The sequence below is a fragment of the Elgaria multicarinata genome, chromosome 3 (assembly GCF_023053635.1).
Source record: "Elgaria multicarinata webbii isolate HBS135686 ecotype San Diego chromosome 3, rElgMul1.1.pri, whole genome shotgun sequence".
Taxonomy (NCBI): domain Eukaryota; kingdom Metazoa; phylum Chordata; class Lepidosauria; order Squamata; family Anguidae; genus Elgaria; species Elgaria multicarinata.
Window position 1 is genome coordinate 25,642,756 of NC_086173.1, and position 19,222 is coordinate 25,661,977.

Consider the following 19,222-nt stretch of genomic DNA (forward strand, 5'->3'; position numbering starts at 1 on the left):
TATATAAGAGGCTGGAGCCACGCTACTGCTTTATAATGGTATTGAAATGCACTGTTGGGGCCCATTGACACATGCCATATACCGCTTTCATACCGCTATATCCTGCTTGGTGTGGCTCTTGCCTTATATACTGCTTTCATAGTGCAATATCCTGCTTGGTGTAGATCTGGCCTCTGTTTCTCTACTGGCCACCTAGAGCACACAGTAGGCAAAAGGGAGCAATTACTCTGGTCAATCCTTGGTTGTGGAACGTGCTATTGTGATACTGCTCAGCGTACAGTGGGACACTGGGGGGGAGTGAGCTGACACTAATTTGATTAGGGGAGAAAGGATACTTGAATCAGCCATGCAGCTGCCAATTTTCTCCTAGAAAGTTGATTCCCAAGGGAATAGCTGTTAACCCAAGTGCCATGTAGATAAACCCTGCAATGTCAAGGCAGCATGAACTGCAAACCGCGACTGTCCCAAATCCCAGCGTGTTGGGGCTCTTGGGTAGTTGCCACCCGCTCCCGGCCAGGGAAGGAGGTGCTACCTTGGCATCTGGAGGCCCTGCTTCCTCTCGAATCAGCAAGAGATGGCTCTGCCCATCCACCACCACTTCCTTCTTGAACTGGCCCCCTAGAAGACAGAATAGGACAAATTAAGGGTGGGGAAGGGCCAAAATGCCAATCTACGCAGCCCTTTCGGAGGAATGACCCAAGTGGACCTTATTAGCAGAGCAAGCCTGAGATGGGAGGGAGGGAACTAGTGGTTCAGAAGGACAATCTCAGGCAGAGGTGTTGGGTGTGGGTGTGAGGATTCTGAGTTCAGTGAGCGGGCATTTGCTTTGCCGGCAGATGGTCCCAGGATCCTGCAGTAAAAAGGATCTTAGGGAGCAGATGATGGGGTGGGGAGAAACTCTCTGCTGAGACCCTGAGAACTGCTGCAAGGCAGAAAGGTAAGATGGATAAGTGGTCTGATCCAGCATAAGGGAACTTCCTAGGTTGCACACCTAGACAAAATGGAAGGGATTCTTCTATTTGTTCCCCTTTGTTTCTTCCCCCATTCCTAAGCTTTGTGAGGGAAGGGGAATCCCTGAGTGGATGTGCAAGGGGCACCGAAAAGGAGCTCCAATTTGGAGATGGGAAGGAGGCCCAACTCACCCTCCGTCGGTTCTAGGCCCAAATAGGAGCCTGTCAGGTAGCGATGAACAAGTGCTGATTTGCCACTCCTGATGGTCCCAAGGACACCCTGTCAAAGAACAGAAGTCACGGCAGGGTGAAACACAACATAGTACAGTGCTTGGCTCACAGGATGTTTTAGGACAGAGGTAAGCAACCTGGTACCCTCCAAATGTGTTAGACTACAACTCCCATAATCCCTAACTATTGGCCATGCTGTCGGGGGCTTATGAGAGTTGGAGTCAAAGTTGCCTACCTCTGTTTTAGGAAGAGGCTGTCTTCATGGATTGAGGCCTTTCCCCACCCCAAATAGTGCCCCACCACTAAGCCTGGGACCAAAATTCACAAGGAGGGGGAATCCCCTCGGGGCAGACAATCCTGAGCAGGGATGAACGAATCAGTCTAATTTTGATCAGTGTCACTTTCACATATGTTCACCCGTGCATGTGTTGCATCTCATTTGTGCATTAGGCTGTGACCTTAAGAAAAGAAAAATCTACATGGAAATTTCCATTTAAATATTTTCTCTCAAAGTACACACTCCTAAAAGTAATTTGAGACTTTTTTTTTTTTGGACCTGTGAAAAAGGTTGCAACATTTAGGAAGTGTGGATAACTAAAAGCTCCATCACACCGGGGTGGGTGGGTTAACATGCTCCCTACCTTCGCTTCTCTGCCTGTGTTTTCGTTCCTCAGTTACTTCCTCTTTCAAAAGAGGAAGTACCCAATGAGCATGAGGCCCATTGAGCCCTAACCCTACTTTGTGATCAGGCCAGCTCTGAAACTGAATGATTTGTTCCAAAGCTAGCACAATGTTGCTACTACAGATAATCAGCATGAATTAAATACAATTCTACTACAGCTGGACTACAGATGTAGATCTGTGTTGCTGTATGGAGATATTACATGTCTCGTGTTTCTTACATGTTGCTGCATGTAATGGTGAATGGAGAGACTATATGTCTTGTGTTTCTCATCTAACTAGCACCATCAATGTGAATGGTGTTTTACAAAAATGTCAGAAGAATGGTCCCTACCCTGAGGTACTTGCAATCTAAGAATTTGATTTTTAGTATCTAGAACACGGGTGGGGAAACTATGCCTTCCCCAACAAATATTGTCAGACAACAACTCCCATCATCCCTTACCATTAGCCATGATGGGTGGGGCTGCTAGGAGTTATAGTCCAACAACATCCGGAGGGTCACACATCGGCGGACACTGATCTGGAATTATATTCGGTACATGTATAAGCAACGAAGGTCAACAGGCACCTACCAGTCGTAGCTCGGGGATGGAGCGGCTGAGGGTCCATTCCTGGCTGTTTGCAACGGCCTCTGAGGAAAGAAAGCACAACAGATTTATCATAAATAGCAATAATCACAGCTTCAAAAAACACTTCAGATAATGATATCACTAATCCTTTCAGCAGCCCTATGGGATAAACCAGTGTGGTTATTCCCATATTGCAGATGGAGGAAACTGAGAAAATAGTAAATTGCCTAAGGCCAAACAGTGAAGTTGCAGCCCAGACCCAATTTCAACGGGAGGACTTGCTGGCTCACAGCTCATGCTTTCAGCCACCACGCTTCCACCAGATGAGCCTCGAGACAAGTGCCTCTTCCAAGGTTTACACACAGAGCTGGACACCCTCCTGCCAGATCCCTGTTCTCAGTTTTCTGCAGAGACAGGAAGTTGGGGACCAAATACCCTATTGTGGATACTCTGTGGAATACAGAGAAGAAAGACAGAGAGATGCTCTCGCCTCATCACGTACTCATCAGCTGCTCTGCGGGGACAACTCCCTTCACCCTTCAGCTCTCCCACGCACAACAGTTGGACCTTTGTGCTACTTTGGGGGCAGCAGGAAGAACAGGAAAGGCAGCTGCAACTGGATGCGCACAGTACAATACGCTTCCCCAGGTCCTTGGGACAAGTGTCACAGCAATGGGACGCATCGCCCGGGGCATAAAGGACCAGTTGAAGGCAAAATATGAGCAGCCTGGGATGCAGGAAGCGAGGATAGAAGCAGGTGTTCTTGCTGGTGCCCTGGGAACATGGCTGGGGGACAGGCCTGGAATATTTCACTCTCTTAGACACAGGCACCCAAGGTTTTAAGCTGCCAGCTCCGAACTTGGTTGAGGGAAGTATTCCAAGGCACCCAGATGCTTGGGAGTTTGCCAGTGTTGTGCCAGTCCTGATACCTACATATGTACAGCAAAAGACTGTGGGGCAGGGAGGCAGAGAGCAATAGAGAGATGTCATAGGGCTCATCTACACCAAGCAGAATATTCCACTATGAAAGTGGTATGAAAGTGGTATATAAAAGGCAGGAGCCACACCACTGCTTTATAGCAGTATTGAAGTGCACTGACAACTATTGGGGCCCGTGACACATACCACATACTGCTTTCATCACACTTTCATAGTGTTATATCCTGCATGGTGTAGATGTGTCATGGGCCCCAACAGTTGTCAGTGCACTTAAGTACCACTATAAAGCAGTAGTGTAGATCCTGCAGTGCACTTCAATACTGCTCTAAAGCAGTAATGTGGCACCTGCCTTTTATATACCACTTTCATACTGCTTTCATAGTGGAATATCTTGCTTGATGTAGATGAGCCCTTAATCTAGGCAGACCTTAGCTCTGCACCCTGTTTTCCTTAAGTGTTAATAAAGAGAGTGTCTCTGAGCATATGGAGCAGCCATCCCCAACCATGGGAGCTGTAGTCTAGTATATCTGGAGGACCCCAGTTTGGGGAAGGCTGATAGAGAGAATATCATCCTTCACTACTATCTGCCTCCACACCTGTAGTTAAGGAACAGTGTTGCTCCCAGGCAGCCTTCATCTGCAGCCCCTCTCTTTTTCAGAGACCAGTGATGAGACAAACAGAAAGGAGGCATGTAGGTGCTTCTACAAGGTTCAAATGGAGCTAGCTACCACTATGCACACTAAGATAAAAATTTAATGAAATAACTGATCCATATTGTTAAGCATAAAAAGTAATAGTAAACAATCATTTAAAAATGTACTCATCCACTTGTCCCATATGCGTTTCAGCCACAAGGGTCTTCGTCAGTGGGCTAAGAAATTGTTCAATTTTATAGCCCAAAACAGATTTTTTTTGTTAACTTAATAACTCTTGTATAGCTTATCTGTGTTGGTCAGTTTATGGATGCATCAGGAGAGGAAGCATTGCATGTCTGCATGCCCATTTGTCAGCAGAGGTTTAAATCCCTGTATTGGGGCCATGGCTCAGCGGTAGAGCACCTGGTTTGAACCCTGGCATCTCCAAGTAGGGCTACAAAAATTCCTGCCTGAAACCCAGGAGAACTGCTGCCAGTCAGTGTTCACAATACTGGGCTAGGTGGAGTAACAGGCTGGTTCAGAATAAGCAAGATCCATATGTTTCATATGCGTAGATATCCTTCCAATGAACCCATACATAAAGGACAACTTATGCCTGCTTGAATTCATGTATGTTTGCATTTCTGCACAGCTTCACAGTCTGTTTTTGCACACATAAGTACTGTATATAGGCCTTTTTATGTCTCTGTACATGGATCTGCCATTTGCATATTCACATGCATGATTGACTCCATGTTGTTCTGAAGCAGTTCCTATAAGACCCAGCAATGGAATGACACGAGCCTGCCTGATGAGTTCTGCATCCATCTGTGGACAGCTACTTGGTGGTGGTGCTGGCTGCTGCCCACTTGACATAGCAACAGAACGTTCAGCAGGTAGAGAATTACATGCCAATCATCAAATCACTGGCATATATTAATGCCCTTATGCGTCAGCTATTAAATGTTGACATGAGATGTCGATGTCAAACAGCACAGGCCTTCGAATTCAGATTTCAAATATTTGGTACATTTTCAGCAAATATTCAAGCAGCCAGACATCCTCTGGAGCGTATTCAACATCCAAGTTTGTAGAGGAGAATATTTGGGACCAAATTCATTTCAGCTCTAGTGATCATATACCCCACCACCATCGGCAATCCAGTCATCTGTTGACAGACTGGCCACTTTTGATGAATATTTTACAAGATATCCCCATTGGATAAAAAAACCTGGGGAAGCCAAAAAGTTGATTTTTCCCACCACGTTAACATCTAATTACTATATTATTGAGCAGTAGTTACATGTAAAGTGAGGCCAAGGGTACCTGTATTTATCCTCAAAGGGACCTATTTCTGAATAACCAAACAGCCAAGACTCAAGCATGCCTGGAGTTCAAGTCCTCTGACCTGAAACTCTTGTAAACATAGGCATGTTTGTGGTGGCTTTTGGGGAATGTTTACAGCAGCAAAAAGATTCACTCTGTACACATCCAGAAGTGCTCTATTAATTCTTAAATTAATGTGATGAAAAGGAGATGGGCCCCAAACTCATCTAAACAGAGCCAGAGATCAGCCACTGATATCCATGCCGGCCAGCAAGAAGCAACCTCCGTGAGAGACCAGAGGAGGTACTGGATGAGTTGAAAGCAAGTCTGGTCAGTGTGTGAAGCTGCTGTGAACTCCAAGAAACTAGGCAAAATGCTCTCCTGACAGCACCATTATAAACCTAACTCTGCAAAATATGTCTCCCATGTCTCTCCAAATTCCTCACGTGGCGAAGTGAATCTGGATTAAAGTCCCTTTACAGCCATTAACTCACTGGGTGGCTTCAGTCAATTTAAAAATGATTTTCCGGCTATGTACTCCTCCTCACAGGAGTTAATGCTCCTACTGAAGATTATTGCCAGTATTAAAATGGTTGACATTTCTCTCACTTTCTGTCTCCCAGGTTTATTAATTCTCTTTATGTATCTATTTTTATTGATTGGGTTTTTTAAAAAGTGTTCTATTGATTATGTTGAGTCATCTCAAGGGCCTCATACTGAGGCAGAAAGGCAGGATAGAAATGTTTTTTTTTAAAAAACAACAAGCAGAGTGACAGATCAGGATCATGGGTGAAATTTTTCAGATTCCTGTGATCACAGAAAGGGATGCCACCGCTCCCACGGTGCGAGCGGCCTGCTCACGTTAAAATGCCCCCATGTGGTCTCTACCTGGCTGTGTGCAGAAAATGAGCACCATTTGTGGTGTGAGCTGACCGTTAGTCATCCCCAACCAGCTTCTCCCCACACATTGGGGGTGGGGTAGAGAGTCACAGCATTCTTCTCCTGGCAGCTTCCACTGCATTTGAACCCAAGTTCAGGTTTTAAGCCTTTATGACAGAACAGCCCTCGCCTTGCGCACCTGAGCATCAAAGACAAACGCAGACAGCCCTGCACAAAAGCACAGCTAATGCTTTTCTCGCACTGTGTGTTACTATGAAACTGTTGCTTAGCAACAGCACCCTGCACATCACCAAGGTAACCAGAAAGAAAAGGGGACAGAGATAGGAGGCCCTGCTGGCCTTTTGCTATGGAGACGAAAGGGCATCACTGCTGCCCACTTTGAAGCAATGCCACCCCTCATTTGACTAATCTTGCTGCCACCCACAAGCCTGTCTATCTCACTCTCTGTCAGTCCAGTGCGCACCGCAGCTGCCATTTTCTTTTCTGGCAGGCTTTCTGTGCCTCCAACAGCTGTACAACGGGCTGAAATTCAACAGGTGCAACTGGCCTCTGCATAGACATGCGATGGGGAAATCTGCACCCGCTGAATTTCTGCCTGATGCACCTGTTCCAGGCACAGAATCCCTGTCAGACAAAAGGAATAACTCCTACAGTACACAGTGCATTTTCTCCTCATCATCTCTTATACAACCGTGTCAATTGTTCAACCACAAGCCTGAGAACGTAACTCTCATATACCTCCCATAAGCTCTTTGGATGACATTTCCAGTTTGGAAACCGGGCTTTAGTTGTCCAGCTAAATGCAAGAGTGAGAGCAATTTGACCTGTCATCTCGGTGCTGAAGCTGGCGTGCTTTTTCCAAGGAAAGAATATGTAAGGCAAGCCTTGAGTAACATTCACATACTTAATTCTAGAGTTAGAAGGGATATGAAGGGTCGGGTCTGACCCCCTACCAATGCCAGAAACCCTTGTGTGGATTTGAACTTGTGAACTCCTGAGCCTGTAAATCTCCCAACACTCTTTTGCTTTTCTCAATGGAAACTGAATAGATGTGAAAGGGACGAAGGAGCAGGAAATAAGAACATAAGAAGAGCCATGCAGGGTCTGAGCAAAGGTCCATCTAGTTCAGCATTCTGTTCATGCAATGGCCAACCGCTGACAACCAAGGACCCAGAAGCAGGCCTACATTATATTCTTTTAGATGCCAGGTGAACACCCTTTTATTCTCCCAGTATGTTAACAGTCTATAAATTAATTTTAACTTTGCTGTTTTAAATTTGTATTTTAAATTTGTATTTTGCATTGTTGCTGTTTTTATCTTGGCTGTGCTTTTACATTGTATTTTATATTATGGTTTTATACTTTTTATATATATATACTTTGAATTGTCTTAATTTTGTAAACCGCCCAGAGAGCTTCAGCTATTGGGCAGTATAGAAATGCAATAAATAAATAAATAAATAAGTGCAACAGCACCTTCCCGCACATATTCCTCAGCAATTGGTGTACATAGACTTACTGCCTCTGATACTGGAGGTAGCACATAGCCATAAGGACAAGTAGCATCCATTCCCCTTTTAAAGCTATCCAAATTTGTGGCCATCGCTACATTTTGTGGTAGTGAACTCCACATTTTAACTGTGTGCCATGTGAAGAAGTACTTCGTTTTATCTGTCCTGAATTACCCACTAATCAGTTTCATGGGAGGACCCTGGGTTCTAGTATTACGGGAGAGGGAGAAAAATGTCTCCCTATCCACTTTCTCTACACCATGCATAATTTTCTCCTTTGTGGAAAACACATCCTTTCTTCCAACTGTTTGTTCTATCAGCCTCTCCCAGCCTGCCTTTCAGATGCATTAAACTACACCTGCCATCATTACAGCCAGCATGGCCATAATGTAGGGTGACCATATGACTGGATTTGCCCGGATTTGTCCAGGCTTTTGATGACAAACCCGGGAGGGGGAGGGGAAATCCGTTTTTTTCCAAAGAGCAGCTCTAATGGGAATTAACAAAAATGCTTATAACGCCGTCATTTTTTAAGATAAAGATGTGAAACTTGGCACGATGGTAGCTCTTAGGAAGGGCTTTAGTCATACCAAATTTGAAACAGATCCGTTCATCCATTGTTTTTTTTAGGATTTTTTTAAAAATTGAGGTTTTAAAATTATTTTTTAAATCGTCATTTTTAAAGATAAAGAGATGAAACTTCACACCATGATAGGATTTAGGATTTTCACCAAATTTGAAACAGATCTGTTAATCCATTGATTTTTTAGGAATTTTTTTTAAATTGAGGTTTTTAAATTATTTTTTAAACCATCATTTTTAAAGATAAAGAGCTGAAAGTTGGCACCATGATAGCTTTTAGGTAGAGCTTTAGCCGTACCAAATTTGAAACCGATCTATTCATCCATTGATTTTTAGGATTTTTTAAAAAATTTGAGGATTTTTTAAAAAATTAAAATATTATTTTTAAAGATAAAGAGATGAAACTTGGCACCATGATTGCTCTTAACAAGGACTTTAGCCATGCCAAGTTTGAATCAGATCTGTTCAACCATTGTTTTTTAAGGTTTTTTTTTTAAAGTTCAAAGTTTTAAAATTATTGTGTTTTAAAACTGCTGGAGCCATATCCTTCAAACTCAGGTTGTCAAACCTCCTCTTTGGGGTTTTGCATATTGAGCAGTTTCAGCCCTTGGCATGAAGGGGATCTCCAGTCTTTAGGTAAACTGCCACAACACTAATGTTAGAGTAGAGAAACTTGTGACAATTATACACAAGCTTTTTTAAAAAACTGAAATTAAAAAAAGCCAGCCATCTGGCCGGCCAGTAGCAAACCCTGTTAACAACAACAGCAGCTTGCAATGAGTAAAGATACAGTCAGAAAAGATATTTGAGGGAAGGGGAGACTGTATCACACAAAGAATAGCAAAAGCTTCAAAGTACAGCAAAACCTACAAAAGTAGGAGTGAGTGAAGTTAATTTCAGATACATTGAATCTCTCACTTGTTCTTTATTTCAGTGATTTTAACATTAAGATGTTATGTAGAACAGATTTGTCTTAAATGTGTGCTATAAAATCAGACATGTGACCAAGGCTATGTTCGGGTGGGCACGCCCCCTTGGTGCTGGACACGCCCCCTTGGGGGCCGACCATGTTGTCCTCTTTTTTGGTTTCCAAAATATGGTGACCCTACCATAATGGGAGTTGCAATCCAATGCACCTGAAAGACACCAGGCTGGGGAAGGCTAGTTTATATGAACATTAACTAGAGTAGGGTTGTCTCTTCCATTTCTCAGGGTGCCTCTGTTCTTGATGGTGAACAGGTCTTCTATTCATTCTAGCAAGCAGTGCAGAAAAGTCAGGGTTAGCTTGACATGACTGCCAGTTACAGAAAATACAGGCAAGGAATCACTGGCCCCATTCAGAAGACACCTTAAACCACAGTTTAACCATGGTTGTTAAGCCAGAAATCCGAGTTGTGTTCAGAAGACACCTTAAACCAAGGTTTTAACCACAGTGAATAAGGCTTTTAGATCTGTCTCTGAGGCCTTTTTGCCCTTTTTTACTGCAACATGCTTGGGCTCAGGCATGCATGCAATCAATGTCCCAGAGAGAGAGTGAGAGTGAGTGAGTTCGGATTTAGGAAACCCATGCTCAAATTCCTGCTGAGCCACAGAACACCTTGGATGATTGTGGCCTTGGGTAAGTCTCTCTCCCTTTCTCTGCCTCTCAAAAGTTCTTAAAATAGGCATGATAAGAAACAGGGAGCCAACATTGCTCTGTACCTTTCTAAAACAAAATGTTAGGAAAAAAGGGAAAGAGCCATACTGCAGCAGCATTCAGGGTGGTATAGAAATGTAATAAATAAATAAATAAAGTTCACCCCCTCAAATGACTGCCCAGAGAGCAGCAGGAGCAGACTCACATTCCATTTTATGCTTGTAGTCATGATGGTGATACCATTTAAGTGAGTTTAAAATGCAAAAGTGCACATGCTCTATTTTTTTTTAAAAAAAAAATCAAGCTTGGATAATAGTTTTGTTGTGCTAATGTATCTGCAAGGCAGAAGTAGTTGTAAAACATGGGATGCTGGTGGGTGATGGGGGGGAATGAAGAAGAGATATGTCACATATGCTTTATAAGTGCTACACATAGCCACAGTACAGGAACGGGGCATAAGACCATTAAGTTAAGGGTCTAAAATTAACTACTGGAACCAAGGTAGTTCATTTTAGTGCTACGGTATATCTCTTCTATTTATTTATTTATTTATTACACTTATATACCACCCCCATAGCCAGAGCTCTCTGGGCGGTTTACAGAAATTCTAAAATTCAGATAAAAACAAGTATACAAAATTTAAAATTTTAAAACACAGAACATACACACATAAAGCATTAAAAACCGTTAAAAAATAAACATGTGGGTGATTAAGATGTGCTGCCATATGCCTGGGCAAAGAGGAAAGAAGATCATCAACGGCATTTTCTGGGCCCAGTACAATGGGACAAAGGGCCTAATCTCCACAAAGGAGATGCAATGACTGAACCTGAGCAAAAGCCTCTAGCAACCTACAAGGGGTGTTGGCATCACCAATCCATACCATTCCTTAGAGTAAATACTGGCTGTAAATGACTAAAAACCCATCTTGCTCAAAACCAGCCAAGTTGACCCATCTTTTGTGTCATAAAGACTTCAAAACTACCCACCACATGGCCTCTTCTGCTACAATGGTAAAAAATAGAAGGCGACAAATACTCCATTAGGGTGATCACCTCTTGCTGATTCCAAGACCTTCAGTTCTGTGCCAAATCATTGCATGCCATTTCTGACTGAACCTTGTTTATAATGGCTCAGTTCAGACAACACGTTAATCAATGCAGTGTGAAAACTCCACTCAACAGTTGAGTTCTTAGGAGGTACTCCCCACACAACACGTTCTAACTCCACCACTGTGAGATTGTGGGCTACTGTGGAGTTGAGTAAAATCCATTGCGACATTTGATTGGCAGTTCCTCTGTCCTCTCTCCTCCCCTGGTCCTTCCGATGGTATCCCATTAGCCATTGTGGGGGAGGGGGGGAAACACAACCCAATCACGGCGACTCTCCTAAAGTGGCACTCGCTCCTTTCGTCGCTCTTGCCAGGGAACTTTATAGCTAGTGGGAAAAGTCAACTCAATGCAACGAAAAACTCCACAGAGCCCACCACACAACACGCAACACAACGGTTGTGCAGGAACTCTCCTCTGCACAGCATAGATATTCTGCATGGAATGTTTTCACACAAAAAAACCCTCCACTGTTGCGTGGAGTTTTTCTGCCAGACAACATGTTTCTCAACGATGGTGCAAAAACTCCACCGTGGAGTTCTGAAACCACTGCTGTTATCTGAAGTGAGCCAATGTGTCCAGTTTCATTTGTGGAATTCTTCTTTCATTCGAGTGAATACTTTCGAAGTACCCTGGCCTCTGGCCAATGCATTAAATACATTAACCTAACTATACCAAACTACAAGTCAGGGTTAATATAGCTGTCTCTGTTGCTGTGGGCGGGATGGTGGAGGGAGCGGGGCGGAAGGACTCCATTTTATTTAAGCTCATGGGAGTAATGTGGCAGCAGGGTGGGTGGGTGGAGATATTCACTGCACGCACAGTGCAATTGCTTTCTCAAAGTCCATACATAATTCTTTTGCAAAGAAAAGTTCCTTTGACAGGCCTGGATCTCCCCTTTGACTGATTGCCGGGGGCTGACAGTGTTCTCTAATCTTAGGTTGTTACGTAAGTAAAGAGCACGCAGGGTGTACAGGGAGCCACCCTCCACCACCACCTCACCCACCCCATTGTAGCTGTTTCTCTCTTCTGTGGCTGATCTCTCAAAGTGGCAAAGGAGATAGAATGCGGAGATGCCTCACAGAGCAGCAGCACTGGTGGCTTTCCTGGCTGGGACAGGAAGACTGGTCAGTGGTTAGCTTACAAGGGGTGCATATTTTCAGCTCCACAGCTTTAAGTCTAGGTCACAAAGATGGCCCATCTCCAAGCAGTCACATCCATGTTCAGCTCCCTTCGTTCCCCAATCCAGGAGGATTTCAAATGTCGCCTGCGTCAATATGAGCAGAGGCAACGCAATCAATATTAAGGACGGCTGTAAGCCTATATGCACCAGACGCTGGGGAACATGGGTGGGAGGGTGGTGTTTCACTCATGTCCTGCTTGTGGGTCCTTGATCAACAGCTGGATGGCCACTGTGGGAACAGAGTGCTGAACTAGATGGATCCTTGATCTGATCTAGCATGTCTCTTCTTCTGTTTTTATGATTACAGAGAAACCAGGCCTTAACTTCAGCATGGTTCACACATTCTTTGCGTGCAGAAGCACATTTCTACTCTTTCCTGCACAAGGAGAATTATTATTTATTATTGCATTTATATCCCACCTTTTTTCCCTCCAAGGAACCCAAGGCGGCATACATAATCCTCCTCCTCTCCATTTTATCCTCACAACAACAACCCTGTGAGGTGGATTGGGCTAAGAGTCTGTGACTGGTCCAAAGTCACCCAGTGGGTTTCCATGACCGAATGGGGCTAGAACCTGGATCTCCCATCTCCCAGTCCAACACTTTAGCCACTACACCACACTGGCTCCATTAGGTGTTGTGATGTCCTTTGAGGACATCTCAGAGTTCTCATCCTCCCTGCTTTCTAGGCAGGAAGTGCTGTCTCTTTTCCCTTCCAAGGGACTGTGGGTCAAAAAAGGCATTAGTTTACATCTGTATCTAACAGCTATATCACCTCCCACTTTTACTCAAGTGTAGATGCTCCCGATCTGAATCATAAAAGGGTCCCTCCCCCCAACTAGGGTCATAATCTGGAGAAGGCCCTACTCTAGAGTAAAAATGGGGGTGGGTGAGAGGCATAGCTACTGGACACAGATTTAAAGTAAGGTCTGTTTTGGCCCTGCGGCAGAAGGGGTGCACGGCCAAAACAGGGCCAATTACTCTGATAATGATAACAATGAACAAGCTGTATCCACCCCTCTTTGCAAGGGTCATATTCTTGTTCCATCCATGCTGCACAACGAAGCATCTCTTTGAAGGCTCTTTGGCATTCAGACAGTGTGACAACTGTTCCGTGCAGAAGTGGCCCAAGACATTTTGGTATCTGAGGCAGAATAGTCAAAGGACAACCTCAACAATAGTGGAAAAATATACAAGAGTGAAGCTAAATCACTGGCAATTGCAACTCTTTAACCATGGTACCACATAGGGCTGGGCTGGGGGCATGGGTTGGCACTGTTGGGCATCGGTCAAGGCCCACACCTCACCAGGTCTGCACACCCTGCAAACTCCCAGAGGCACCTGGCCACCCTGCTATTTCTCCTCCTTGCTGTCAGGCCCTGTTCATCTGCCTTCTCCAAGAGAGTAAGTAATGACAGGCACACAGAACAGCCTCTGCTCACCTTGCCATCTTCCTCTGGGCAGTGGGGCTGCCCTGCCCTGCCCCTTTGGGCCCAGTGAAGGGGCAACTGCAAAGGCAACGAGGGGGAGATATTGGCACTGGTGCTATTTGGGGGCAGCAGCTTAGGAAATCTTCTTGCCCCAGGGAACCCCGCGAAAGGGAACAGACGTAGCTTAGCAGTGGAGTGCCAATGCATCTAATATGCAAATGATTCCAGGTGTGATACCCAGTTTCATAGAATAGTTGAGTTGGAAGGGGCCTATAAGACCAACCCTGGGATCAATGCAGGAATCAATGCAGCTTCTCCAGGTAGGGCTAGGAAGGAATCCTGCCTGAAGCCCTAGAGATCCGCTGCCAGTCATGGTCAACAATACTGGAATAAATGCTCTGTCTCAGTATAAGGCAGCTTCCTGTGTTCCAAATCTGGAGCTGACACTGGCAGCCCTCAAAAATCTGCCACCCGAGGCAGGCAGCATCACCCTATCTTAATAGCACGGTTGGTGTGGAGACCCGGCCGTGGGTTGCTGCTTGTCAGGCAGACCTGCCAGTCCCACCCTGTCACTACAACCATTTGGGGATGAATGTGTCCTATGCAGGGACTTTTGAAGAGGGGGGGAAATCTAGATGCTACAGAGCCATTTTAGAGATGATGGACTGCATGGTTGGGTGGGGTATAAGTCATCAATTTAGTCACCCTTTCGACTACCAACCTCATGTATGGGAGACCCTCTGTGAAAACAATCAAGCAGAAATTTGACAAAATCCACAGGAAAAGATCCAACCTTCAACCCCCCACCCAGGAAACAAGCCTGAAATCAATTTCAACTCAGCGCTTATATTTAAGCAGCCATAATAAAAGCAGCGGCAGGAGCGTGCGAGACTCTCTCTCTATGCAGGGCTGCAGCACTCTATTGCCATTGGGGGAATAATTATCCTCCCAGCTACCTCTGAGCTCCGACAGGCCAACGGGAATGAAGCAGCCAGTTTCTAGCCCATCTTTCCCAGGCTGCTGGCAGCTCCCATAAATTAAACAGCCCAAGCAGAGCTATAAAAAACGCTGGCTCGGCAAACCTTGAAAATGCGCACATGATTGAGGATGCTTGTCCCTGGCTCAACAAGTTGTCCCATAGTTTTGCAGGCGATACATCACGAGATACAACCTGAAGATTGGGTTGCATGAAAACGAAGGGACACGACCCGTAAGATCAGACCAAAAGCTCCGTCCAGCACACTATCCTGCTTTCCACAGTGGAGAACCAGATGTTTCTGTGAAGGCAATAGATCTTCCCAGTTATTTGGCTCCCAGTAACTGGCATTCGGAGACAGGCTGTCCCTGAATTGAGAGCCTCCCTTTACCTATTAAGGGTAATCCTCCCATGACTGCCTTCCCCAATGGATGCCCTCTAGAAGTGGACTGCAACTCCCATAATTACCAGCCAGCAAGGCCACAGCTGGCAAGGAATGATGGGAGCTGAAGCCCAACACATCTGGAGGGCACCAGGTTGGGGAAGACTGCTCTATGAAATTCCTTAATTCACCCCCTTCCCCCTTATCTACTGATTTAAAATATTTCTCTGGTGCCTTTCAGGGCAGGATTCCGCCCAAGGCAGCTTACAACAGTAAAATCAACCGATACAAGTAGCAACACAGCACAAGTATCATCAAAACAACAAATGCCAGCAATAAAAAAATACTAACAAACACAATCAGGGGAAGTCCAGATGAAACAAGTAGGTCTTCAAGGCCTTCCTAAAAGCCTGCAAGGATGGGAGCTGATGGACCCCCTCCCCAGCAACACATTCCAGGGGTGGGGGCCACCACTGAAAAGCCCCCCCTCGTGTATTTGCCCACCTAAGTGCCCTCAAAGGTGGGCAAGTGAAAAGGGTCTCTGTTGCGGTTCTTAGGGTGTGAGCAGATTGATACTTTAAAACAGCCTTCCTCAACCTGGGGCGCTCCAGATGTGTTGGACTACAACTCCCAGAATGCCCCAGCTGGCTGGGGCATTCTGGGAGATGCAGTCCAACACATCTGGAGCGCCCCAGGTTGAGGAAGGCTGCTTTAAAACATGCGGTCACTACCACATCTTATGGGAGAAAAATTCAAACGTTAGTTATATGCTGTGTGAAGAAGTATTTTCTTTTGTAGGTCCTGAATGCTTTCGTTTGTCCTGAACGTAGTCAATTTTACTGAATGCACTACCAATTTTTATTTCACCCCAAGCTCTCATGTCCTAAAAGACTAGGAGACAGCCTATGCCTGCCTACTCAGAAGCTACTCCTACTGAGTTCAATGGGATACATTCCTATGTAAGCGTGTATAAGGCTACAGGCTATGAAAAGGTCTGTCTCTCCCCACAGCATACATAATTTTATAAACCCATATCTCTCCTCTTAGTCATGCAAAAAAAAAACAACCCAAAAAATCCAACACCACTAAAAAGCCCTGAACATTTTAGCTTTTCCTCATAACCAAATATGTTCCAGCCTCTTTATTGCTTGGGTTGCCCTTTCATGCACCTTTTACAGCTCTACCGTACCATTTGTTAAGAGGATGCAATGAAAACGGTCCACATTATTCCAAATGCGTACAGCTCCAGAGATCGGCATGGAAGTTATTACGAGGCTGGCAGTTTCGTTTTCAGTGCTTCCCCTAAAACTCCCAAGCATGGAGTGCGCCTTTTCTCACTTCTGCTGCAGACAAAAGGCAGAACTACAAGTCAGGTGTAATTCTATGATTTTGCTTATGGGCGGTGTTCTGCTTTGTTTTGTCCCCAAAGAATTTTACTACAGAGACTGCAATATAAAAGGAAAAATCAGTTGCAAAGGGTACAGGAGCTGCTTGACTCTTTCCCATCACAGTGGCGCAGCTAGGGTTGGACCTCGGGGCCAATGTGCAGGACGCCACAACCCAGGGAGCCCCCAAATGACCACGCAGAGGGGTGACAGGTGGTGAAGCAAATAGGCCCAGCATCACCACTATGTCAAAATGGGCATCCAGGGTCTACCAGGACAGACATTGATCACTGCAGCACCCATATATAGATATATAATTAGGGGTAGCTGGCTGGACATGAACAATATTACAGATGTACATTATTCTTTTCTACAACAAAATGATGTTCATTCCCCAGGAAATGTGTTTAACATCAAGGCAGTAGAACCCAACTCTATTTAGTAGGGCTGTGCACGCACACACACCCCAATCCGCCTCGGAGACCGGCTCGGAGCCCCTGAAGCAGCCCTGGTTCAGCTCAGGGGTGCTTTGGGGGTTGCCGAAACCCAGGGGTGAGATTCGGCCCTCCAAGGGAACTCGGACTTTTCTGGGTATCAGCTGCACAGCCGGCACCCGGAAAAGGCTTCCCCAGTCTCCTTACCTGCTGCCTCCGCTGCCGCCGCCTTGTTTCTGGTGGCTTCTGGTGCCACCGACGCAAATGACAGGAAGTAGGCTGCACAATTTTAAGATATCGCGGGGCCTCTGAGTAATTAGTACCTCTATGGCCACCATACTAAGTACCTCTATGTTCACAAACAACGGTGGCCATAGAGGTGATAATCACTCAGAGGCCCTGCGATATTTTAAAATCGCGTGGCTTACTTCCTCTTATTTGCGTCGGCAGCACTGGAAGCCGCCAGAAGCAAGGTGGCAACAGTGGGCGGCAGCAGGTAAGGGACCTGCCGAGGCGGCCCGAAGCTTTGGAGCCAATTGGCTTCAGGCTGCCCCAGGCTTCGCCAGAACCGCCTCGGAATCGAGCTGAGGTGGGCCGAATCAGCCCACCTCGGCTCGGATTCGGGGCCTCAGCGGAGCACAGCCCTACTATTTAGTTCCTATATGCTATGATTTAACTGAGTATCTTTTTTGGGGGGGATCAGGGTTGGTTTTGTTTTGGGGTGAGGGTGACTCTAACACATGATTAATGTGGAAGCAGTTGTAAAGGATGGAATGGCGGGGAGAGGGTGGAGAAGAGAAATGTTAATTGTGGACTTTACAACTGAAGTAATAAAACATATACACTCACACACACCATAATACTATTAAGTCAAGGGTCTAACTCTCCCCAGCTGTACTACTGACCCCACAGTGTTTTCCCACTAAAAAGCACCCCTACCAAGCTGCTTTATCTTCCACAGGTGAAAAGACATAAGTGCATGCCCTACGGACCTTCAAAAGAACTTTTGCTTTGGATCAAGGGACCTAACATTTCTCCATAAAATGGGGCGGGGGGACACCTTAGAGCCCACAGTGGAATCAAGAGCACAATCCCATACACGTTTAGACAGAAAATAAAGTCCTACAATTCCATGCATTACCCAGGCAAAAGCATGGGAATTGTAAGGCTTTTTTCCCATCTAAATATGCACAGGATTGCACTGTTAAAGGCAGACAGTCACAGCCTTCCTCGTGACTGTCTGGGGCATGCTGGGAGTTGTAGTCCCACCACCCCCAGCTGCAAATGCCTCTATAGCCACCCCTCTCCCATTTTCCCAGTTCCCACTGGAATAAAATCGAAATCCTTTTGAAAAACTGTGGCTCTGGACAGCAGAAAATAAACACAATGATACACAGATTTACATGCATCTGCTTCATCTTTGCAACTGACTCTGGTTGAAGCATCTGGGTTTCCTTCCTGCAGAGTTCTTGTTTCGTGTTATTTATTTGCAGAAAATATACACAGCTATAATGTTTGAATCCAACAGTTCAGAGTGAGTTCCCAAATAGAACGGTGCAAAGAAGCCCCACTCAGGGCCAGTGTTAAAGGTAGGCATGATGGGACATATACCAAGGGCCCACACCCTGAAGGGTCCCACTGGCAAGAGCTCCCTGGACTTGTTCCTCCTCTTCACCATGGTAACTCTCTCTCTGGCCCAGACAACGGAGGTGGTGAGAAGGAGAAGCAGTAGAAGCCATGGCCTACTTGCGCTCTGCCTGACAAGCCACCTAGTGGTACCAATGAAGAGAAAGAGGGTGAAGAGTAAGAGGAGCTGGTGACAATGGAGGTGAGAAGGTACACTCACTAGGTGAGGGGGCCCACTGCAGGTGCCTTGCCCAAGGCCTCTCCCAAACCTGAAGCCAGCACTGTACTGGGTCATCATTTAGGTTAGGGGGCACCGTAACATTAAATTGTGAACATTGGAGCAGGGAGTTGTGTAGGGCAAAACATTGGCTTAAATTAACACACACAAAGGTAGACAAATCAAAGAAGTAAGCCACACCTCAAAAAGCTGGAGCTGGCACTGGCCTCACTTTCTGATCAGAGAACTCAGCTGCTTAATCGTTTTCGACAGGTCATTTGTGGCTGATTAGCAGAAAGCAAAAAGCGCTATACGTGTGCACAGAGGCACTCTGCTTTATGACTATCCCGTCACCTATGCCGGGGCTTGGATATTAGGTCCCCCGAGGCTGAGCCACGCCTCCAGTTGAATCTCGATGAGTTTGGCTGCAGGAGCTACTCAGGACCCCGGAGCTTGTAAATCTTTTGGCCTCTGACTCACAGACCCCACCCAGGAGCAGAGCCCATTCCGCAGCACT

General features: G+C 45.7%; 1 protein-coding gene across 5 annotated transcripts in view; it reads right to left on the minus strand.

Annotated features, from left to right (window-relative positions):
- AGAP2 (ArfGAP with GTPase domain, ankyrin repeat and PH domain 2) overlaps positions 1 to 19,222 on the minus strand; it is a 135,812-nt gene that overhangs the window by 38,478 nt on the left and 78,112 nt on the right. For all 5 annotated transcript variants that reach the window (XM_063119673.1, XM_063119674.1, XM_063119676.1 and 2 more), the window contains exons 2-4: positions 2,438 to 2,496; positions 1,143 to 1,230; positions 533 to 618 (exon numbers count right to left, since the gene is read on the minus strand). In XM_063119673.1, coding sequence (XP_062975743.1) covers positions 533 to 618; positions 1,143 to 1,230; positions 2,438 to 2,496 — 233 coding nt within the window. The remainder of the gene's footprint in view (positions 1 to 532; positions 619 to 1,142; positions 1,231 to 2,437; positions 2,497 to 19,222) is intronic.